The sequence below is a fragment of the Hippocampus bargibanti genome, linkage group LG16 (genome assembly GCF_051943395.1).
Source record: "Hippocampus bargibanti isolate YZ-2025 linkage group LG16, ASM5194339v1, whole genome shotgun sequence".
NCBI classification, from domain to species: Eukaryota; Metazoa; Chordata; class Actinopteri; order Syngnathiformes; family Syngnathidae; genus Hippocampus; species Hippocampus bargibanti.
In genome coordinates, this window is record NC_142749.1 from 2,126,909 (window position 1) to 2,151,349 (window position 24,441).

At 42.9% G+C, this 24,441-nt stretch overlaps 1 protein-coding gene and 1 long non-coding RNA gene across 4 annotated transcripts; both read left to right on the plus strand.

The window, feature by feature from the left end:
* The first annotated feature begins 555 nt into the window (after positions 1–555).
* On the plus strand, positions 556–4,254 carry LOC148886099 (uncharacterized). Of its 3 annotated transcripts, none has more exons than XR_016117961.1 (3): positions 556–1,061; positions 1,428–2,993; positions 3,628–4,254. It is a non-coding gene; the product is annotated as an uncharacterized LOC148886099 (long non-coding RNA). The 3 variants fall into 3 exon arrangements; XR_016117963.1 differs by having other exon boundaries at positions 1,428–2,669; XR_016117962.1 differs by having other exon boundaries at positions 1,428–1,931; positions 2,638–4,254.
* Positions 4,255–19,598: 15,344 nt separating this feature from the next.
* On the plus strand, positions 19,599–23,672 carry ckma (creatine kinase, M-type a). Its single transcript, XM_089016687.1, has 8 exons — positions 19,599–19,755; positions 20,523–20,735; positions 20,886–21,040; positions 21,133–21,265; positions 21,337–21,508; positions 22,725–22,848; positions 22,942–23,131; positions 23,213–23,672. Exons 2-8 carry the CDS (start codon positions 20,543–20,545, stop codon positions 23,389–23,391), a joined length of 1,146 nt encoding a protein of 381 aa, XP_088872813.1. The 5' UTR covers positions 19,599–19,755; positions 20,523–20,542; the 3' UTR covers positions 23,392–23,672.
* The last annotated feature ends 769 nt before the right edge of the window (positions 23,673–24,441 follow it).

Here is a 24,441-nt window from a genome sequence, read left to right on the forward strand (position 1 = left end):
CCCCTTTCAAACCATCTATGTTCTTTCGCTAAGATTTTAACCTCATTGTCGTCAAATGAGTGGTTGCTAGCTTTTAGGTGCAAATGTACTGCCGATTGAGGCCCACTTGTATTATCCCTGCGATGTTGATAAAGTCTTTTTTTGAGAATTTGTTGAGTCTCCCCAATGTTTGTATGATAGGTCCCTACGCTCAGGTTGGGGGGAGCAGAAATGGGCCAGTCGTTAGTCAGGAATGTAGGAACAATTAGTGGGGCCACAGGGAGTGTTCCTCTGCTCCCCCCAACCTGAGAGTAGGGACCTATCATAGCTGTGTCCGGCGCTGCCATGGCTGGACATTAGGGATATATAAATAGGGCCGATACGACCAGTCAGACTTTAGTTCGCTGACGAAGCCTCTCGGATAGGAGGCGAAACGTCCGAAACCTTCAAATTTGTACAGATGACGGCTGAAGAAACCTTCTCGATGGACCACTCCTGTACGACTGAGAGCTTACACAGATGTGTCACATCCTATCGCGTCACACACTGCGCGGCGTATAAATGCTGTCCCATTCCAGTTCGCCTCTCTCTCTCCTCTCCATGCCTCCTCTTAACTGACACCGCGATGTCTCCGCTCTCTTCAAGATTAAACCAACTTTCTGTTCAACACCTTGCTTCCTGATGATTTCACCATCCTCTGCCATCAACGCCTGTAGAAACAATGAATCAGGGACGAACGATCAAAATAAACCCATTATTACTGGTGCCGGAAGACTTCGGGTCCTAGCTGATGACTTCGAGATGGGGGGGGGGAGAGAGGAGTGGGCCATGTGTTGCTTCCAGTGACCGAAGCTCTCTTTTTCTTTCGAGAGTGTTTGGAAAGAGTGGGCCGTCCCTCCCTTCTGGTGTCCGTCACTCAGGATGTTTTTCACGGGTGAGTGGCACCGCTAGCATGCAGCTATGTTGAGTGAATGTATTGTGGAATTCTTTCTGCCAAAAGTAATTCTATTTATGGTTATTCTGCGCATCGGTGAGCTTGAGCAGATGAATGTGGTAAGGTAGACCAATTCTAGCCGAGCTCTGTGGGTGTAGACTTACTACGTGAAACTCCAATGCTTGTACGGGTTAAGATTCCGTACGCTCGGCAGCCATGCTGTAAGACCGGGGCAATTCCGGGGGTTATTCTTCAGAAGGGTTGAACTCCTGGAATTGTCGGGCGAGGGCTGGCGAAAAATTGATTTATTAATTTGGAGCCGGACGATTATGTGTTCTTTTTTTTTTTAATTGCAGCTGCAATAGATCGTGGATTACCGTAACATTAATGCATTAACATACACTAGCGCATTATCAGCACTGCTAGCGGTTGCTGCGTCGCTTCCCAGGGAGTTTTAATGTCCGAGGACAGTTCGTGGGCGAGGGGTCGGCTGAGGGGGGGTCATTTGGAGGAGCCGTCTGTCCGTGACTTGTCTTTTGTCCTTTGTCTTTTATCTTGTGTCTTGTGTGTTCCCTTTTTGTGCGTTTCATTTTGTGCGTTCGTGTATGTGCGTGCATTGTATTTGTGTATTTTTGTGTATGTGCGCGCGTTGTGTGTGCTTCGCTAAAACAAAGGGGGGGGGCTGCCGAGAGAGAGCGGACAGCCCAGTCCTCCCTCCTTCCTTCTCTGCCCGAAAGAGGAGGTGGGGGGGGGGGGGTAAATTCACATCCGCAATCTAGGATCGGCAAATTTATTCGTTCGCCGATTAGGTAAATAAATGGAAATAAAATGAATAAGGTTTGCGTTAACATTGACAAACGTATTGTGCAAAAAAAGATTGTTCTTGCCGCATGTAAATCTGCCGCCCAGTTCTCTCTTCTTCACAGGACAAGAGACTGCTTTGTCATTACAAGAGGACTCGACGGGGTGCCGTGCAGACGACTATCCTGTCTCATCGGGAAACCTGTCCAATCATGCCGTCAGTTCGACGTCTTCATGAACACTTTTTTCCCATAGCTCTTTGATGAATACCGTCCACTTGAAACAAAAATTACATTAATTAGGCAGGCAAATTAGACTGAGTGAACAAATAAATAAGCCAACAAACAGATGAATAAACAGAAGCCGAACTTGAATGAATTTGAAGGCAAAAGTAAAGTGTTTTTGTTGGATTGGATAATGTGTTTTCACTAAGAGAATTGAACACCTTGAAGTCAGGATTCCAATGTTTTTGTCTGCGATCGGGACGAATAATTTTGAAATCCTGATTTGGGCGAATCCAAAATGATATGAAAATTGTATAAAATGACAGTTCAATTGGAAAAAGTTAATAAAATAGTCAGTAAATTAGGCTAAATGACAGGAACATTTATCTAGAATTGGATGGAATTGGCATGGTAAATGTTACTTGATTCGCTTGTGATTAATTACTTAAAAGAGATTCACCAGTTGATATCGTTGGACTTTTCATAAAATAAAAGTTTATAGATTTATTAAGATAATGATTGTGACATGATCATTATACTTGTTTTGACCTGACAATTGTCATCCCCCTGAAGTCACTGAACAGATGATTTGATTCATATATACGATATACATATTGAATTTGATGACGATAACAAATTGGATAAGGTTGAGTTGCAAAATTTGACGACTAACCTTTTTTTCTTTATGCTTTTATGCAGATGATGTGGACCGCAACAATTCGCAAACAGAGGTGGGAGGGTGGTTGAGAAAGTGTTCAATTTGCAGGACGAATTGATGAACTGTGAGATGCACAAGCCATTTGCATCCACCCATCCTGTGATTTTCTAAGCGCAGACGCTGCTGAATCACAGTTGTAGCATTTTGATTCTGCATTTTGATTCTTGATGTTTTTGGAAACAAAATGTAATCTCTGTTTCAGTTGTCATAGAAGATCCGACAAAGGAAAGCCGCAACGGCTGGTGTGATGCACCTGCACATCTAGAGTTTGGCACACCCAACTGATGATTTGGGATCAATGACAAGCCCCTATTGATAATAGTTTTGATTTCCAAAGGTGTAGACATTCAGAATGCTGTTAAAATATTTCTCATCCAACCCCTAGCGAGCGACGAATTGTGACAATTAGGCTTGATCGAACAAAAGATATTCAACGTTGGAGATGCAATGGCAGAAATAATTTTCGTGGTACAGGCCACATGAATTGGTTCCTATTTGGGTGTTGAGAGACATGCCGTAATTTGGCCTCCAAAATTTTGGAACAATGATTGACAAATGGTTTTATACAAATTGATAATCTATGCAATGTCAAAGATGGATCGTGTTTTCCACGCAAACACGTTCCCAGTTGGCAAATTGAGACTTTTCATCTCTCAACAAGGGGGAGTGACGATAGCTCAGATCATCATTACCAAAATTTTCACTTTTGGTAGTGAGTGATGTTGGCTGCAACCTCATTCCCCAAGAAAGTGGTGCCCTCCAGAAATGCAGACTCACTAACCACTAACAATGTACGAACCAACTAACATCTAACAATGACTTACTGCCATTTCTGTGAGAGAATGCATTGCAGAGCCTAAATGATGAGACAGACTTTGATAGGGAAAGAAACGCGAAGAAAGTGTGATGTGTAGAATGAAACCATCCTTTCGACATGTGACCTGGCACAAGTCTTCTTTTGTTCTCCACAGGACGGAGCTGCGTGTCTGAAGGGAATGACGTGGACCACACTAACGTGGGATGGACCGGTTGCGGAGCTGCTAGCCGTCTTAGCAGCCACCAGCTTCATCTGGATTCGCAAGGACATCGTTCGCCAAGAAGATTCCCGATGCACGTCAATGAGCCGACAGATCACACCCTCTTTCCCAGTCACCAGCTCATCCGTATCACACCCTGGGCCCTGCTTGCGACAAATGCTACAAACAATTTCGTTCCTCCTGGTGATCACCACATAGGATGCCATGAAGATTTGACTGTTGTAGCGAATGATATGACTTTAATTTGAAATTGTTTCCATTGTGATTGTTTTATTTTGTGATTTTCTTTTCTTTGTTCTTTCTGTTCACCTCCACCGATGTTAGATATGTTCGTCAGGGGGAAGATGTTGGGGTAATTCGCTATACAAACATCTTTAAACATTGCTTTCTAATCTGTGTTTACATTTTGGACTTCCTGACACATCATATCCTGCCTTCCTTTACATTATGTCGCATCTACATTACGTCACATCCAGTGACGTGCAGTCAGTGGAGGCAGGGGAGGCAGTGTCACCTGTCATCATGGAAAGCTGTCATGGAAATATCAAATGAAAAAATAAATTAAACAGTTATATGTATTTAGTGATTTGTAGTTTAAAGTTCTTGTCCATTTAACTTCACCGTTTCAGGATTTTTTTCAAAATCGCTGAATTTTCACATTTACGTTCAAATACTAAGTAGAGACGAGCAGTGAGGCACCAGCCGGCTGATCCTCACCATGGATTGCGCAATCACTATGCTTACTGTGCTGGCTTGCTCTGCAGTGAGACCGCATTGCTGTCCTTCTGCATATCGCTATTAAAGCGTTCAAACACGTTTAGTATATGAACTAAATTTCTACAGTTTAGCTGGTGTATATAATGTAGAGTCATTGTACATTATAAACACTATACTACAGTGTTTATTTTGTTTTATTTTTATCAAAACGCTGTGCGTAGGTGAGGCACACAGTTCTCCCGCCTCATGACAGGCAGGGGGCGCTTGTGATTCCAGAGATACTTCTTACTCCACGTCTGCAGAATAATAGAATTAGAGACAGAAAGCTACAGTAAACAGTTAGCAAGTAAAGTGCAACCCTGCAGTCATTTTTTCGTGTTGCTTGGCCTCACTTTCAGAATAGAAGATTACATATCTAAATTGAAAGAATTTTCTAAACTGGACTTTCAATCGAAGCAGGAGGTAATAATTAAAGGAAGACCAACACCGGAGCTAAAAGGTTTGCTTCAGACAACGGGACACAATACTCGCTCTTCTCAGGCGGACTCGTACACACGGAAAGGCTGGCTGTGTGGAGGTCCAGCAAGAAACCGCCTTTTCTGCGTTTCCTGCCTTCTGTTCTCAACTTGTGACAATGTCTGGACTCAAATGGGATATTGCGACCTGAAAAATTTACAACGGAGCCTCATCAAAAATGAGCGAAGACTCAACATCAGCATCGACAATGCTAAGGTAAAGGAGAAGCGGGAGATTTTAAAAGATCTCATCAATGCCACCTGCTTCCTTGCCAAACAACAGCTGGAATTTCGTGGAAATGATGAAAGTAAATGCTCTGCTCATCGTGGCAACTATGTTGAACTATTACATACTTTCGCTCAGAAAGATGACAGGCTAGCGAGTCATTTTGGGACATCCACTATATTTTCTAGCCTGTGAAACAGAATACAGAACGATTTAATTGAAGCAGTTGGTGATGTCATTAGAAATGACATTAAAAAGGAGATCGGTGTAGCCCCATTTGTTGCTGTAGAAGTAGACGAGATTGGCATTCTCAGCACTGAAAACATACAGTCGGAACAGGACTGATCAAGGACGACTTTCTTCACTGGCAGTGATCTCCGTTGAGACGGAGAGACTTTTAAAACTGAAGAAAGATAACGAAGGCTTCTACAAAGAAGTTATCGATGCCTTTCTTCAGAAGGAGCGGCGCATGGACTAAAGGTAACACGATAAAAACGTTTTTTTAAATTATTTTTTTCTATGCTACAGTTTGTATATATAAAGAATGCTGACATGAAATTTTAAACAAAATACGTTAACTGTTGCCAATCAAATGGTGAATAAACTACTCTGTAGAGTTCATATGTTTGTAAATCTGACTATGATGACGTCAGTGCTTCACCAGCCATGAACCTCACCGCACGTCACTGGTCACATCCTATCATGTCACACACTGCGCCATATAAATGCTCTCCAATTCCAGTTCGTCTCTCTCTCCTCTCCATGCCTCCTCTTAGCCGACCCCGCGATGTCTCCGCTCTCTTCAAGATTAAACCAACTTTCTGTTCAACACCTTGCTTCCTGATGATTTAACCATCCTCTGCCATCAACGCCCGTAGAAGCAATGAATCAGGGACGAACAATCAAAATAAACCCATTAACAACCATGATTTTTTTTGTACAGTTGTTCCCTTTTCTGTCTCTGAGAGGTCTGACACATTTTTGAGCTACTGTGATGCCACGAGAGGCTGTGTCCTGGAGGGCAAATACATCCCCCTAAGATGGCTCCACCCAGAGAGAGTCTTGGCCCCATCTGGTGGAAGGCAGCAATTCAAACCACACACCTGCAGCTGATCAGGGCTTGATTGGCAAGCAAGGCTCTTAAGGCAGAGAGCCTCTGAGTGTGGAGCTTGGGGAAAGACAAGCTCGATTGCTGTGCTCTGTGAAGAAGTTGATTGCTGCGTGGAACTCATTGCCAGTTGGGACCACACGACTTGACACTGGATTTGAACCTAGCTAAGGTGGCTAGGCTACATGAGGAGGACGTCAAGAGGGGTGAGGCCTAGAGACTCTTGGAAAAGAACTCCGTCTTCAGTTTTACCTCAGAAGAGACTTTATTTGGATTTAAGCATCAGAAGAGACTTTATTTTGATAAGTATTGGAAGAGACACTATTCAAACCTTTGTTGCTTGTGAATTCCCCCTGGAACCCTTGATTAAAACCTTTTGTTTGTATCCAAACCTGTCGTCCATTGCACTTCTTGTCCTGTCCCGCTGAGAGCTAGCCTCTCATGATATCACACTACGTATTTTCAATTTAGTGATAAGTGTATTTCTGACTTTATTGTATCTTATTGGGAGACTTCAGTAAATCAAACAAAGATAGCGAGACAAGTTAGAACACTGAACTAATGTCCCTGCCAAAATTAACTCAGAAATTGACTTATTCTAAGTGAAATATAGGCCTGGTCACAATCCTGATGTATTCACAGTGAATTATTCTGTTTTATGAATGGCACGAAGTGGTGTTATTTTGTTTGTGACAGTGTTTGTGGTGTTTTTTTGCTGCTGTGAAATAAATTTCTCCACTGCGAGACAAATAAAGGGAAATCCAATCCAATCAGTTTTGGATTGGATTGGATTTGCCTTTATTATTCTCGCAGTGGAGAAATTTACATTTCACAGTAGCAAAGTTATGAAAGAAATGAAAGTAGAAAAGCAAAACACAGGAGATGCTGGAAAGGCAGCCACTCTCGTGGCGCCGTCTTGAAGTCAAAAGAACAAAAAAAAAACTAAATAACATTTTTTTTGCCATCTAATGAACTGATTTACTGTAGTAAACGTTCCGAGTGTTGCAACACATTCCTTGGATAGATGAACAAAAAGCTGTTTTAAATTAATAAATGATAAATTTCCTCACAAATTCAGTGAAGTTGGATATGATCAATTGTGCCACTTGATTTGTCAAGAAGTTGGTCATCACTGCTGTACGCTGCAGTATTTGCATGAACAGTAATGTTGATCTTTTTTTAACTATTCTTTCCTGTTCTTTTTTAACGAATTCAGTCCATATCCATTTAAGACACAGGACACCTTTCTTCCACCCATGAATTTCTTTGCTTCATGGATGCGACATACCATTGCCTGTCAGCTGCCTGATGATAATTGAGGTAATCCACTTAAAGCAATTGAACAAACACATTGTGACAGGGGACACACATTTAATAGCTGACAAGGAACTCCCCACTAATAATATAACACATATAACCCCAGATTAAGTATTTTAGGTCTACTCAACACCTTAGCAAATGCTAATGCCCCGAAGGGCTACCTTGAGTTAAGATTTCACATTAAACCCTTTAAGAGATGGCAATTACTACAGTGGACATCTTATCATGTCATCAGGTTACATGGTGCATGGAAGGGCCAGTTCAACTATACCTTTCAGTCATTTTTGTGATGAAAGTCCTGCTTGGCCATCACTGCATCACATGACATTGCTTCTCCAATCAGTGCTGTGGGAAATTTAGTACACTTCATAGTTGTGCCTATATTGTATGTATAATGTATTTAAAAAATATGTATGTACGAAAAAATATTTTTTCTGTTTGCATGTAATTTTCTCTGTGCGTGCATAGAAATAGTATCGATATAACCGGGACTATTTTACTTTTTTCTGTTTTTAATAAATGCATTTTTATATGTTGAATTTGTATTCGTTCGTTCATTCATTCATTCATTCATTCATTCATTCATTCATTCATTCATCCGCTTTATCCACACAATGATTGCATGGGGTGCTGGAGGCTATCCCTGGTGTCTTTGGCCAGTTGGTGGAGAACTGGTTGCCAGCAAATCACAGGGCACACAGTAGCAAACACACACACACACGCGCACGCACACGCACCCACACACGCACGCGCACGCGCACACACACACACACACACACACACACACACACACACACACACACACACACACACACACACACAGTCCGATTAAGCTCCAGCATCCGTAGCAAATCCATTCAAATGTATACTGACTTACCAATCTTTTCTTTCTTAGAACTTAATTTATTGGAGTTTCACTTACATCACAGGATACACTTAACTCTATTAATTGTAGTCTATATAAAGAATACATATGTTACCACACACGGGAAAAAAACTATTGGACCATTGGCAGACAGAATGGAAAAAAGTAATACATAAGATATGATTAGGTGAGTGCATCTTTCATGCACAGAACAGCGTGGTCAGCGGGGGTGCTAATAGCTTTTTAGCATCCTGTGCCAAATGTCCTTGTGATATTACAGTCTTCAGTCCCTCATGCCCTCACACGTGTGACGATATCCACCACTTTTCTAAAGCCAAAGAAGATACCGGCATGTCAGAAAGACTTTCACCCAGCGACACATAGCTCTGAACTGATGAAGTGATTTGTATGGCTTGCCAAGAATTTCTGTGCATCTTATTACGGTATGCGTACCAAGTATTCCTATTTCAACTCAGGACAATGGACATCTAAAGTAACATTTGATTGAATATTCACGAAAACTTTTCATCAGTGTGAATGAGGATCTCTGATACAGTGACATAAGGTGGTGAGTCAGAACTTCATCTATTGACCTCCAGTTTTCCTTTCACAGTCCCGGCAGGCCTCGTGTCAATCCACCTCTTATACTTTGCTGAACACATTTGACTGTGAGGCCTCTACATCATTGCTCAAGTATCAAATTTCTTCACACCATTTTCCATGGGGTCTCTAGTTACTGTCGTCCAGATTCAAATATTGACCAGTTGGCACAGCTTCCCTAGGTGCAAGCAATTGCCAGCTGAACGATACGTTTAGCGTCATCCAAATATGAAGATGGAAAATAATTTCAAAATACAATATACATGCAGATGAAAAATAATTACCAATGTTTGAATATACATTGACGATATGTGTTAACGTGTACCGTATTTTCCGGTGTATAAGGCGAACCGGAGTATAGGGCGAGCCCCTACTGAATGGTGTATTTTCATTTTTGTCCCCATAAATAAGGCACATCGGACTATAAGGTGCACTTTTATTGAATGTAAAAAATACAAATGTACTATCTAAATACTGTATATAAATGTTTTCCAAATATAAGGCACACTACATTATATGCCACTACAGTAGAGACTGGGGTTACACACTACTTCTTCTACAGGGGGATGGAGTCGGTGGCTGCTCACAGTACTGGTGAGAGCTGTTGTGGCTCAATATGACTTCACATGTAAGGTGCACTTACATATAAGGCACAGGGTCATCTTTTGAATAAAATGAAGGCTCTTGGGTGTGCCTTACACACCGGAAAATATGGTAATTTCCAGGAAGAATAGAGTGTATGCAGCCATAAACTGTAAAACCTGTCTTCTGGACCCTTTAACTCAGTAAAAAAAACCTGCAAGCCAATGCTAGGGATGTGCTCTTGAATTGGCTTGCAGGTTTAGACAAACAACCATCCGCGCTCACAGTCACCTCTCGAGACAATTTAGAGTGTTGCATTAACTAACCTGACACCTCTTCTTTTCCTTTTGGCTTTGCTCTTCAGGGTTCGCCACAGTGAATCAGTGTCCTCCATCTAACCCAGTTTTGTGCATCCTCATCTCTCACACCCGCTACCTTCGGGTCCTCTCTGACAACATCCATAAACCTCCTCTTTGGTCTTACTCTCGGTCTCCTGCCTGGCAGTTCAAGGCTCAGCATCGTTCTCCCGATATAGTCACTCTCTCTCCTCTGGACATGTCTAAACCATCTCAGTCTGGCTTCTCTGACTTCCTTTCCAAAGCCTCTAATACGAGTGGTCTCTCTAATGTACTCATTCCTGATCCTATCCAACCTGGTCACTCCCAAAGAAACCCTCAACATCTTCAGAACTGCTACCTCCAGCTTTGCAGCAGCCCCTATATTTTCTTCATCTACTTCTTCCTTTCATAACTTTATTGCGGTAAATTTCTCCATTGTGAGACAAAAAAGGTATTCTTATATTATCCTGAACAAAAGAGCTGTCCATTTGATGCTTGTTTGTATGTACGGTAAATTTTCTCGTAAGATAATCACATTTCCTCTGTGGGAACTGACTACAGTGCATGACCTTTATGAACATCAAACTACGTGAACAAAATACATTTGTAACAACACAAGCAATGAAATGCAAAAAAAAAAAATATGCTCCAAACACTGTTTATGACACAAATGTTGAAGTATACTATACAGGTGTAGAACAAAATATCGTACAGGGTAACACATTCTTCTTTTCCTTTCGGCTTTTCCCTTCAGGGGTCGCCACAGCGAATCAATGTCCTCCATCTATCCCGGTTTTGTGCATCCTCTTCTCTCACACCAGATACCTTCATGTCCTCTTTGACCACATCCATAAACCTCCTTTTCTGTCTGGCAGTTCAAACCTCAGCATCCTTCTCCCAATATAGTCACTCTCTCTCCTCTGGACATGTCCAAACAATCTCAGTCTGGCCTCTCTGACTTTCTCTGCAAAGCCTCTAATATGAGTTGTCCCTCTAATGTACTCATTCCTGATCCTATCCAACCTGGTCAATCCCAAAGAAAACCCCAACATCTTCATCTCTGCTACCTCCAGCTCTGCTTCCTGTCTTTTCTTCAGTGGCACTGTCTCCAATTCAAACATCCTGGCTGGTCCACCGTTTTATACACCTTTCCTTTCATCTTAGCTGAAACCCTTCTATCACACATCACACCTGACATTTTTCTCCAGCCGTTCCAGCCTGCCTGGACACCCTTCTTCACCTCTTTTCCACACTCTCCATTGCTTTGGACAATTGAACCCAAGTACTTAAAATCTTCCACCTTCTTTATCTCTTCTCCCTGGAGCATCACTCTTGTACTTGGATCCCTCTCATTCACAGACATGTATTCTGTCTTTCTGTGACTGATCTTTATTCCTCTCCTTTCCAGGGCATACCTCCACCTCTCTAGTTTCTCCCCCACCTGTTCCCTGCTTTCACTACAGATCACAATGTCATCTGCAAACATCATGGTCCAAGGAGATTCTTGTCTAACATCGTCTGTCAGACTTTACATCACCATAGCGAATAACTAACAAACTAAACTAACTAACTAAACTAAAACTAATCTGCCACCTCTGGTTTTAAAATGGGTTAGGGACGCAGAGTACCCGGACAAAACCCACACAGGCACACGGAGAACATGCAATCTCCACACAGAGAGGCCCAGATTTGCGCCCTGCACACCTGCACTGTGAGGCTGACGCGCTAACCAGTCGACCACCGGGCCGCCATTCCTAAAAAAATCTATTAATATATCTTCTTTAAACTTTATTAATACTTGTCGTACTACCTTGATTATTTAAAATTTGGGAATTTTGTGCGATATTTCATGCTAGTCACACATTCATTTAGTTAAGACACTGTGCTGCTGTCCTGTAAAATAAGTAATCAAATCTTGTCAGGTCAAGAGACGGTTGAGATGGACAGTGGACCGACAAGATGAAACTAAATCAAGCTCCAGGATGAGTAGTGGTTCATGTTTGTCAGCGTGTATATGAACCTAGTCAACCAAGCTAGCCTGTTATAATTATAGCATTCCTTTAAGATGGACATGAGACTCCTACTGACTTTAGTTTCAAAGGCAAAACACCAATCACACATTTTTATCCATGGTTTGCTACTGGTGTACAACCATGTGTAGTCAACTAAAAATAAAATCCATAACGTCGACACATATTGATTTAAAATGCACTACATTACTAAACCTGCTTTGTGTGTGTGTCTGTGAGTGTAAATTTAGTATCATTTGATCCGTAATTTCACACATAGATCATTCATTCCATTTTGATGTATTTGTCATTTTTGCTCTCTCACAGTTACAGTAATACCCACGGACACATATTTAGTGTTACTATTATTTATAGAGTCTTGTGAGGTCATTGTGTGTGTGTGCTTACTAACATTCCAGCGCACCGGTGTCAAAGTCAAGGCTCGGGGGCCAAATCTGGCCTACCATATAATTTTATTTGGCCCGCACAGGCAAATCAAGCATGCCAAGTGCCATGGTGTTTGCTACAGTCTGAATCAAATTTTAAAATTGTAAAATGTAAACAACAATAATCTCATTTTTCTTGACTCCAGATTTGAAACCTAGCAGGCCGATTGAATACTCAAAAATTGTCCCTAGGTGTGAATGTGAGAGTGAATGGTTGTTTTTCTGGCAACCAATTCAGGGGGTCCCCCGCCTAGTGCCCGAAGACAGCTGGGATAGGCTCCAGCACCCCCAGCAACCATAATGAGGAATAAGTGGTATGGAAAATTGTTGGATGGATGATTTGCTTTTGCGGGCTGTATAAAAAGATGTGGCAGGCCAGATTTGTCCCCTGGTCTGTGACTTTGATACCTGTGCTCTAGTATTATTCTTACCGAAATGGGTTCCTAAGCGAAGAAACTATTACAAGTCTTAAAAGATTTTTCGATTGAACCATATCATACATCGGCGCCCGCCACTCAGCATGCAGTGGCCAGAGCTGCAACTTGACCATGACCTATTCTTACCTGTGTCCGTGCAGTTGGCATGCATTCCTTTCCAGCGGACAGGTTGTATACATTTTAAAAATGCCTAACTGTTATACAGCAAACTAATGATCGCTTCCTGCAGAGCATTTACCTGGATGAGTATGTGTTATGAAAAATGTAAAGAATCACAATAATTAATACACAATTTGCGCTGCAAGCCTGTCTTCATTGTATACGTTTAAACATAATCCATAGAAATAGTAGGAGTCAGTCTTTATGTGGCTTTATGAGATTCAAATGACACTGCATTTTGTCGGGAACGCTGTGGGTCGTATTTTCAGAATATATGTACATCACAGCACTGCTCTCTTACTGTCCTATATGGGCAATCAAATACCGTGAGTCAAATGTCAGTCGTCCGGCACTGGTATAACACTGCCGGAATGATACTACATGCTTAATTTCAGCCTGAAACTGAAAAGACAAAAATGAATCTGACGTGTGTTTCATGTCTCGGAAGCAGTTTTTCATGTTGTTAAAGCAATGATTTCGGAAGGCCATTTTAGAAAAATACCTTATGTAACACACACAAAAGAAAAATATCAGTAAATGGTGTCAAAACTACACAGACTAATATGGTATGATTCACTTCTCAGAAGTAACGGCTGCAGGCAGCTGTGTAACAGGAGACAAGGTTTCAACGCAGGAGGCTGTGCGCAAGAGGCTGTGCGCAAGAGGCTCCTCACGATTAAAACATGGGAGCTTAATAAGGAAGAGGGAATTTTGTGGAAGTACGACTAGTGAAATTTTAAATATCAAACATCTAGGTGAGGAAAGATTGAAGATGACGGTAAAATTTGGCAACAGGAATTATTATTTGAGAGGGAGATAGTGGTTGTTTGCAAAGTAGTATCATCAGGGACTGGAATCAAACAGGTGCCAGTCAGCTGCTAGTTCAAGTCAGCTGAGGTATCCCGCAGAGCAGTGCCTCGGGTAACACTCTAAACCTATTTGGAGTCGTATTAGACTGGAATTGAGATTCACAAATCTGTCTTGTCTTGTCATTGTTAAATTGCCCCATGTTAAAATATTAAAAAACTGCAAATGATTGAAGGGAAGGCCAGAAATATTCAATTGGCAATGGCGAGGCTAAAAATGTCTTATTTTGATTTGATATTAGTCAAAGACCGCATACAAAAAAAAATATTACCCCTTCTAAAACTATTATTTTCTTGCATGTTTAAGATATTGAACAACTCAAAGCTACCCAACACAATGTGAAAAAATTGCTTTCTTGTTAAATCATGAATTGATTGTTTATATCGCTTTTTTCAGTTTATATTCACCGATCATGCCAAAGCCTGACTAAAGACCTCCAATGTAACCCTGAGAACTAGAAAAAAATGGAAAGCTGGTGCTGCTGTTGAACAGGCTGAGGCAAGCTTGCACTTAACAGAGATCATGGGTGATACTCAGACAAGCAAAGAAGGTGTGGGTTACAAGGCAGAGGAAAGGATATGGTGGTCCAAGGCCTCCATTGTAGAAAAGAGGAACCTGCTGCTGTCTGAGATCAGGCAACAAGAAGATGAACTGCGAGTACAGACAGCAGTACAGCAGGGGCAGCAAGGTCAGTGGACCTCATGGGAAGATGCCCTACAACGATCAATAGGATGGTCAGATCTGTGGCATATGTCACCCCTTCGCATTAGCTTCCTCGTAAGATCAATCTATGACCAGCTGCGTACAGGAGCAAACCTGGCCAAGTGGTACCAGTCTGAAGATCCAGCATGTCCTCTCTGTGGAGGTACTCAGACTCTGGATCGTGTTCTATCAGCATGCAAAGTTGCCCTAGCAAAAGGAAGACATAACAATGTACTCCAACGTCTCGCTGTGGCAGTAGAAGTTGCAAGATGTAGGGCAAACAGGAAAACAAAGCTGAGTCAGATCCTGTCCAAGAGAAGCAAGACCTCAGTCTCTACCAGACAGCAGCCTTCTAGAAGTTACTAATGATTGGGAAATAGCAACCGATCTGAAAGGACATGGTAAATACCCGGACATGATTAAAAAGACAGGAATGCGACCGGACCTTGTCCTGTCTTCAAAAGAAAAAAAGACCATAATTGCCATTGAACTGACGGTTCCCAGTGAGTCAAGGATGATAGAGAGCCACGAGTACAAAGTGGCTACGTATGAAAATATGATGCAAGCAGCTAGGCAGGAAGGATTCACAGCCAGGCTGTTTGCGGCGGAAGTAGGTGCAAGAGGGTTAGTCAGTTCATTGGTATATGGACTGCTCAAGAAATTAGGACTGTCCTCCCAGCAGAAAGCTAGAGCATTGAAGGAACTAGCTGAAACAGCAATGAAAGCATCTAGCTGGATATGGGCAAAAAGAGCTGACAAAGATTGGACAGCTAGCATAAATACACCTGATAAGCCCATACTATCATAGCACCTAGTTGGCGGAGAAGTAGAGGTGTTGGCTGTGAACCAGGAGACCTGGGTTCATATCCTGACCCAGGCTTAATCTGAAAAGTGGGCTCTGTCCACCTGACCCACCAAGGTCAGAAAGCTGAAAGGACAACCGACACATTTTTTTTGTTTCCTAACTGACATCAGAAAAACGTTTTATAGCATCTAAAATACCCCAAAACATAAAGAGTTTAATTTTTCTCTTTATTTGTAAGTAGGTTCGTTGTCAGATCTCCCAGGAAGGTGACACGCAGAGCTTGATCGTGATGTGGAGTCGAGCAAGTCGTGCTGTGAAACTCCGTCCGATGCTGAGCGGGTCTCTGCGGCGTGTCTGTCTGGGTCTGAGTCCGAGATGATTCTGATTCGCTCTGTCCCGCGACGGCTACTTTTATAGCATTTTCAAGCGTCGGACATGTGTCAGGCTGAGACACACATCAAGGAGATCAAGGGCTTGAAAGACATCAAAGCCGCGGTGCGCGCCGGTGACGCCACAAACATGCAGGCTGCAAACACAAAACACTAATAATATATATATAATATAATAAATGACTTAAAGTCGGGGGCGGCCCGGTAGTCGAGTGGTTAGCACACTGGCTTCACAGTGCAGATGTCGCCGGTTCGCGTCCCGGTCCGGCCTCCCTGTATGGAGTTTGCATGTTCTCCCCGGACCCGCGTGGGTTTTCTCCGGGTCCTCCGGTTTCCTCCCACACTCCAAAAACATGCATGGCAGGCAGATTGACCACTCCAAATTGTCCCTAGGTGTGAGTGTGAGAGTGACTGTTGTATGTCTTTGTGTGCCCTGCGATTGGCTGGCAACCAATTCAGGGTGTCCCCCGCCTCGTGCCCGAAGACAGCTGAGATGGGCTCCAGCAACCCCGCGACCCTAATGAGGAATAAGCGGCACGGAAAATGAGATGAGAGACTTAAAGTCGGCCAAAACTGACACTAATGAGCTCGTAACTGGAGAGATTCAGAAAGTCTTGCCCCCTTGTTCGTGACATCACATTCGGAACCAGGGCAAATTGGCGATCCTGGCCCACCCACAAACTGCCTTGTTCCAGAATCAAAACAATGGCTTCAGAAAGTTCAGATTTTGGAGAAGATGGTTTCTTGTTACTCATCCAGTTATGAATATGATTCAAATAGTTCTGAAGAGTAAGGCATAAGTGGTTTGCGATCGATTAAAGAAGTCCTTCCGTATCAATTTGAGCCGTATGCAAGCGACGAAACCAGTGAATGACACGACATATGAAGCATATATGAAGCGCCGTGAATACGCAATAGAGCATCAAGTTCGGTGATATGTGGCATATAAGGACATGAATAACAAATAATAAGCTACAAAATGTCAACATCAATGTAGATTGTTTCATGGTTGTGCATGCAAAAAGTTGTTTCAACTTTCAAGATGAAAAGTTGCAAACTTGCGTATGAATGGCCTTCTATATAATGGAGTTCATCAGAATAAGAATCAGAATCATCTTTATGGCCAAGTATGTAGAACACACAAGGAATTTGTTTCCGGTAGAACACGCTGCACTAGTATCATAATCAAAAAATTGCGAAGTGGCACTATACAGTTCCATTTGGGCTACTGTTGAAAGAGTTGAAAGAGTTCAACGAGTTAATGGCTTGGGGGACGAAGCTGTTTAAATGTCTGCTGGATTTGGTGCGCATGGATCGGTAGCGCCTGCCTGAGGGGAGTAGCTGAAAAGGTGGTGGGCAGGGTGCGCAGGGTGCAGTAGGATTTTCCGCGCCCTATTTTGGATTCTTGCAGTGTACAAGTCCTCGAGGGTGGGTAGGGCGGTGCCACTGATTTTTTTCCGCCGTCCTAACTGTCCGTTGAAGTCGGATTTTGTCCATTTTTCTGGCGGCACCGAGCCAAACGGTGATGGAAGAACACAGGATGATTTCGATGACAGCCGTGTAGAAATGTTGCAGCACCTCCTGTGGCAGGCCATGCTTCTTTAGCAGCCTCAGGAAGTACATTCTCTTTTGGGTGTATGATGTATGATGTTACAGTGTCTGTGTATTCATCCAATGTGCCAGTTGAAGTTTCCAATCAGTGCAGTCTAAGCATTCTTGTAGAGCTAACTTTGCTTCTTTAGTCCATTTCTTAACATTCTTGACTACCGGTTTTACACATCTGAGTTTCTGTCTGCATGTGAGAATAAAGTGGATTAAATAGTGGTCAGAAAGACCCAATGCTGCAATTCATTCAAAAATTCATAATCCGAAAATTGTAGTGAATCGCAATTTACATAAAATCGAGAATTTAATCACAGGGTCAAGAAAAGCATTTGTGTTCGATTCAAAGAAAATACTGACTGTCAGAATGATACGTACCAGGTTTGACTGAAGCGTCCTTTCGGCTACATCAGAGAGCTTGGTCCCTGTTCTGAAGAATGTAATCTTCTTTGGCTTGGAAGAGCTCAATTTACTTTTATCCGTTCAACAAAATAATTTACAAGCTGGATGATCAGCCTCGAGAGGAGCAGAAACAACACGAGAGGATGACAGCGGTTATCCAAGCAGTGAATCGCTACCTCCGGTTGCCTCCTCGTTCTCCTTCGGCTGGTGTTCTACGCCTACGGGCTAACAGCAGATGGATGCTTGTCCAATCGGTTTGCTCCACTAATATGCCGATTGCTATCTTTCACCACTGGAAGTAACTTTCTCCCCATTGTCAGGGGATAGGATAACAGCGGCTATCCAAGCGGCGAATCGCTAACACCAGTTGGCTCATCGTTCGCTTCCGACTGGTGCTCTACTGCACTGGTCTGTTGGAAATGGCTGGTTTGTCCGCTGGGAATTTGTGTAAACTTACACCTTCTTTATGCGTGTTACTGCAATTGGCTGCCACACAACGATTCACCATCACGTTATTTATGTAGTTTTCCTTCTAATTTCGCGATCAACAGGGTGTTTTCAAACGAAACAAAGTACCCAAAATGCACTGTGTATCGCTTTCTCGGTCAGGGGAGCTATATGCGGTGTAATCTTTTTAAAATGCGGTCAGTAGAAATTATTTGAAGTGACTTTACAAATTATGGATGCACCTTTCGGGAGGTGTCGGTTGTCCTTTAAGGAATTCAGCGAGCCACGATACACTCATTGGAAGAGCCATGATGCACACATTGAGAAAGAATGGACCAGTGGTGAACCTTTCGAGGAGTGGCGAGCCTTCAGAAATTACCCCAAAAACTCATCCAGAATGTTACCAAGGAATTCAAGATAATGTTTGAAGTATTGATAGCTCTCTCGCTCCAGGTAAGGTTAGTCTTCGTCTCAACAATGAGGAAGAGACTGGGCTATAATGACATCAATGATCAAATTCCAAAATCGCTGCTGAACATGAGTCAACTTACTTTTGCAAAACACATCTGAATTATTCTCAAAATTGTTGAGAGGACATTCTATGGCCTGATGAGACGGAAGTTGAATTTATTGGAAAATGATGTGTCCCATTGTATCTTACGTATCATACATTTCTATCCATCCTCCATCCATCCTTCCATCTTCTGCCGCTTATCCTGGGTTGGGTACCGTGGAAACACTTTGAGTAAGGAAGCCCAGACTTCCCTCTCCACAGCCACTTCTTCCAGCTCGTCCTGGCGGATCCTGAGGTGTTTCCAGATTTCAAAATTTCAGATCATACTGAAGGTGATAGTCTGGGGCTGCTCTGCTTCTTCAGGAGACACCCCGAGATGAGTTGTTGTGATTGAAGGATGGAATTTAGCTTTAGCCACCAAGCAGGTATTGAGTGGCAACATTAGCTTGCACGACGATAATTAGCGCTGCAGAATAAAACCTCAGCGATCTGAGGGCTGAATAGTTCCTTGAGCAGAATTTACATAAGGCATCGTGGATTACTGGAAAAAGTCCACAAATCCCTTCCAACGTTCACACCTGACACCATGCCCCTAGCCTAGCGTGACGTGCTTTAAAAAAACCCCTTTCACCCCTACCCCCACCTTGGAGACACGTACATCTACCCTTCTGACCCCCCTGACTGCTGAGAGACTCTCACCATCTATTGGTGCTGTGTATGGGAGGGTGCATGTGTGGGTGGGGGTTAGGGGTGACACTACAGCTGTGGGTGCCCTTCTAGGCTGAGCGAGGTGTGCCCCTCTCATAAAGTGTGCATCAATCAGAGTATTCGACCATTGGTTTTGGCCAATCAGATTGGAGCAGGCTCTAAAATGGCAAGCCCAATGGTTGAGCTACTGCCCAGTATAAAAACAAGGAGCAAAGACCTTCAAAACTGGGTGACCCCTAATTTGGCCGCAGTGAACAGGATCTGATCCCAAGGACTGTTACCTCTAATCTTGTCTAGTGTGCAGGTAAATATGGCATTTTATTTGATTGAGGAAGGAGGATGAAGACGCTATATTTTAGTATTCTGAGAAGTCTCCAAACCAATAGAATGCCAGAAAGCAATGATGGTCTTTTAACAAGATTTTTGCGATGATGTTATAATGGCTTTCGTGATATGCAACTGTTTCAGGGTGCCAGAACATACTGTATAGTATAATGTCTATAGGGTGATAAAGACCATTTGACTTCCAACGTAATTTGCTCAATGCATCTGGAAAGACGTTGCAGTTCAACAGATGTTCTGTGGAATTTGCTGTTCTCGACAAGGGAAAAGCACTGCCCCTACATGTTAGCATTGTCGCCTTGACGTTGTTTGATCCCAACAGCGTGAACAGTATACCCACGACGCAAATGTTAAGCTGTTTTCTTGTGTAAAAAAGCATGAGCTCAAAATACCTTAACTGGTATCGCGAGAAGAAGTTTGTAAATTTTCTTACCGGCATCCTAGAGTATATCTTGAGAAGAATTTGGAGACATGGTTCACGGGCAGACATGATGACGCTAAAAATACCCCCATATCACTCCCAACCAACTCTATTTTAACTGGACATATGATACATTGGAAACGATGTGAGACATGTAACCAGGATTACTCTGAGCCACATAAAACGACTGCACCTGTCTCTTTTGAGCTATTCCATATCATCATATTTTTCAGTTCTTAATCATATCAGCTAACTGTACTTGCGTTTTCCAAGAGGTAGAACCACCTTGTGTTTGATTCTTTCTGCAGTGTAAGAAAAGCAAGCAACCATGCCTTTCGGAAACACCCACAACAACTTCAAGCTCAACTATAAAGTTGAGGAGGAGTTTCCTGACTTGTCCAAGCACAACAACCATATGGCCAAAGTTCTGACCAAGGACATGTATGCCAAGCTGAGGGACAAGCAGACACCTAGTGGCTACACCTTGGATGATGTCATTCAGACTGGTGTTGACAATCCCGGTATGACAGTCATTTGGTAGTCAAATTTTCCAGTCAATCAATTTTATTTAAACCCTTTTTGGGTACAGCATTTACGACAATTGAAAACTTATCATGTTATCAGGTAATGGAGTGCATGAAACCGTTAAAATGAGCCAATTCACCCCTTAGGTCACCCCTTCATCATGACTGTCGGTTGTGTTGCTGGTGATGAGGAGTCTTATGAGGTTTTCAAAGATCTGTTGGACCCCATCATCTCCGACCGGCATAGTGGATACGGCCCCAACGACATCCACAAGACTGACTTGAACTTCGAGAACCTGAAGGTGTTTACTGAAGATAACCAATAATAAAACTTGACAGGGGTACAAATGACACGTGCATAATTTTTCCCTAAGATGACTTTTTTTTTAAATAGGGCGGCGATGACTTGGACCCAAACTATGTTCTATCCAGCCGTGTCCGTACTGGTCGCAGCATCAAGGGATTCACCTTGCCACCCCACAACAGTCGTGGCGAGCGCAGAATCATTGAGAAGCTGTCCGTTGAGGGTACGATTGATTGCATCAAAACACATATCAACTCAAACACTATTGTTTCCTAATAAAACACACCTCACCAGCTCTGACAAGCCTGGATGGTGAGTTTAAGGGAAAATACTACCCCCTGAAATCCATGACTGACGCCGAACAGGAGCAGCTCATTGCTGATCACTTCCTGTTTGACAAGCCCGTCTCCCCCCTCCTCACTTGTGCCGGTATGGCCCGTGACTGGCCTGACGCCAGAGGCATCTGGTGAGTATAAACTGTCAGAATGAGATGATATATAGCATTTTCAATGAATGGAAGAAAATGGAAATCCTTTGCACACCAAATGTGCTACAACTTTGATTTAATCAATCAAATCATCAAGTGTCACATGGTCAACCACATCATTTCATGTGGCCTTTGAAAGCAAAGCAAACGTGTCAACTTCCATGATGCGATAATTTGTCCCAAAATGTCAAATTAAATAAATCGAAGGGAAACCGAAACAACAATAATCATATTTTGTCACAATCAAGCAGAATGAACAACTGCAGTAAACATACTCAGAACTGCCCGAAATGTACGATGACAATCTAGTCAAGAGTCCAAGATGGCGCCCGACTAGGCACCCGTCAGCAAGTGCTCTCATGAGCCTTGCTTTTTTTTTGTTTTTGTGTTTTATTTTGTCACTTTGTGTTGTTATGCGTTGTGTGGAATGGATACGGATTGTTTTTCAGCATTTTTGGCCACGAAATTCATCAAGGCGGAGACTGTGCTGAGCGGTTGCGTCTTTTCGGCAGCTTGAATATGCCAGGACTGTTTTTGAATGGGAGGAATGTTGTTCCCATTTTATTGTCATCGTTGGACAGTTCTGGAGCCATTGTGCTTTTTTTGTGCCTGTAATGGACAGCATCTTCACAGCCCCGCTTTGTTCAGCGGAAAGGTCGGTGCTGTTGGACAGTCTGCGGCTGGATGGATGCATGGCTTGAGGAGCCCGCGATAAGAAGGAGCGTCAGCGCAGAGCGGCGATGCATATGTGGAACTGTCGCGGCTTGGAATTGAAGCGAATTTATGTGGGAGAGGAGATGTGAGACAATCCCTTTTCGTCAATGGATGCGACAGCTTCGTGTTTGCTTTCAACATTTAGCTTGTAGTCGACGTGCACATTCCACCATGATGTCCACTGGTGAAGAGACGCTTTGATCCTCTCCTCTTTCATCTGGAACTGCTTCGTGTAACAAAGAGGGTACTGGAAGTGCTTAAGATTGAATGACTCTCTGTCTTTGTGTTGTCATGTTATTTATTATTTAGTTTTTTGTTCTTTTGACTTCAAGACAGCTCCACGAGAGTGGCTGCCTTTCCAGCAGCTCAAGTATTTAGTTTTTCTACTTCTTTCATTCCTTTTATCGCTTTGCTGCTATGAAATGTAAATGTCTCCACTGTGAAACTATTTAAGGCAAATTCAATCCAATCCAATCTCAAGGCACAATGACAACAAGACTTTCTTGGTCTGGGTAAATGAGGAGGATCACCTGCGCGTCATCTCTATGCAGAAGGGGGGCAACATGAGGGAGGTCTTCAAGCGTTTCTGCGTTGGCCTTCAGAAGGTAAAATGGCAACAATTCTAATCTTGCCTTGAAGAAGTGATAAAGTAGGGGCGGCGGGGCATCTTTGATGTTCCTTCTTTGTTTGGTCACCAGATTGAGGAGATTTTCAAGAAGCACAACCATGGCTTCATGTGGAACAAACATCTGGGCTACATCCTGACCTGCCCCTCCAACCTGGGAACCGGTCTGCGCGGTGGTGTCCATGTCAAGTTGCCTAAACTGAGCACACACCCCAAGTTTGAGGAAATCCTCACCAGGCTGCGTCTGCAGAAGCGTGGCACAGGTATTAATATGGAAAATCTCTGCAGAGCAGTGAAGTCTCCAATAGGTTCTTGAAAAAAAAGTATACAATGATTTTCCAAAGGCGGCGTAGACACTGCGTCCGTGGGTGGTGTATTCGACATCTCGAACGCGGATCGTCTGGGTTCCTCTGAGGTCGAGCAGGTCCAGATGGTGGTTGATGGTGTCAAGTTGATGGTGGAGATGGAGAAAAAGCTGGAGAAGGGAGAGGCCATTGACAGCATGATCCCTGCTCAGAAGTAAACAGGAACAAATCTGTTTTGTTTTTCTCATGAACATTTCGTGTGCGATGAAGCCAACTGGCTATTAGTGCAGAGGACACAGAAGCTCATTGAGAGACTCCTGACTCTGCGCACCTTTTCCTCCGACAATCTTTTTTCCAGTACTCTTGTGTTGGTTGGTAACGTCCTAAGATCAATCCTGAGTTAGGTTTCCTGGAAAATGTGGCAATAACTACTTTTTGGTACAAAAAGTCAGAATTATTTAAAATGTTCACTGCTCAATAAAAAATCCCCATTAACAAATTCATGAAACGGTGTGTTCTTTATGTTAGAAATTCTTTGCCATACTACTGGAAACCGAAGACATCCGTCTATCCATTTTTCAACACCACTTATCCTGAAGAGGGTCGCAGAATTGCTGGAGCCTACCCCAGCTGACCTCGGGCGAAAGGTGGAACAACCTGAATCGTTTGCTAGTCAGTCATAAGGCTAAAACAGAAATGAAAAAAGACTGACACCCACATTCACACTTTCAGTGAGTGAGAAATGACTCCAGACTGCGCACACACAAGTCCGGCGAGCATACAACTACACTAAGGATGTCAAAGTACATTTTTTGCCGCGGGCCACATTGTAGCTACGGTTTCCTCTTGAGGGCAGTTATGAATTTGAGTAAACCATTAGAATGTTTCATCCCCTCCGCATATTACATACAGAATGCACAACAAATTTATGAGTTTATGAGTTTTCAAAAGGAGATGTGAGACAATGTCTTTTCGTCAATGGATGCTACAGCTTCGTGTTTGCTTCTAACATTTAGCTTGTAGTAGACGTACAAATTCCACCATGACGTCCCTGATCCACTGCTGACATGGATGCTCTGATCCTCTCCTCTTTCAACTAGAACTGCTTCATGTCATCACAAAGAGGGTACAGCAAGTCCTGAAGAATGAATAACTGTCTTTGTGTTGTCATATTTGTTATTTTTATTTTTTTTCCAAGATGGCGGCGCGTGAACACGCAGCGGCTCCCCTCTCCCGGCAAATTGGCGTTTTCATGTTTATTATGTTTG

Bases quoted from the DNA above. Each gene is read 5' to 3' on its own strand.
- ckma (XM_089016687.1), top strand. From the start codon at position 20,543: ATGCCTTTCGGAAACACCCACAACAACTTCAAGCTCAACTATAAAGTT. The intron at 21,041-21,132 runs GTGTTTACTGAA...TTTTTTAAATAG, and splicing joins TGAACTTCGAGAACCTGAAG to GGCGGCGATGACTTGGACCC. The intron at 21,509-22,724 runs GTGAGTATAAAC...TCCAATCTCAAG, and splicing joins CCTGACGCCAGAGGCATCTG to GCACAATGACAACAAGACTT.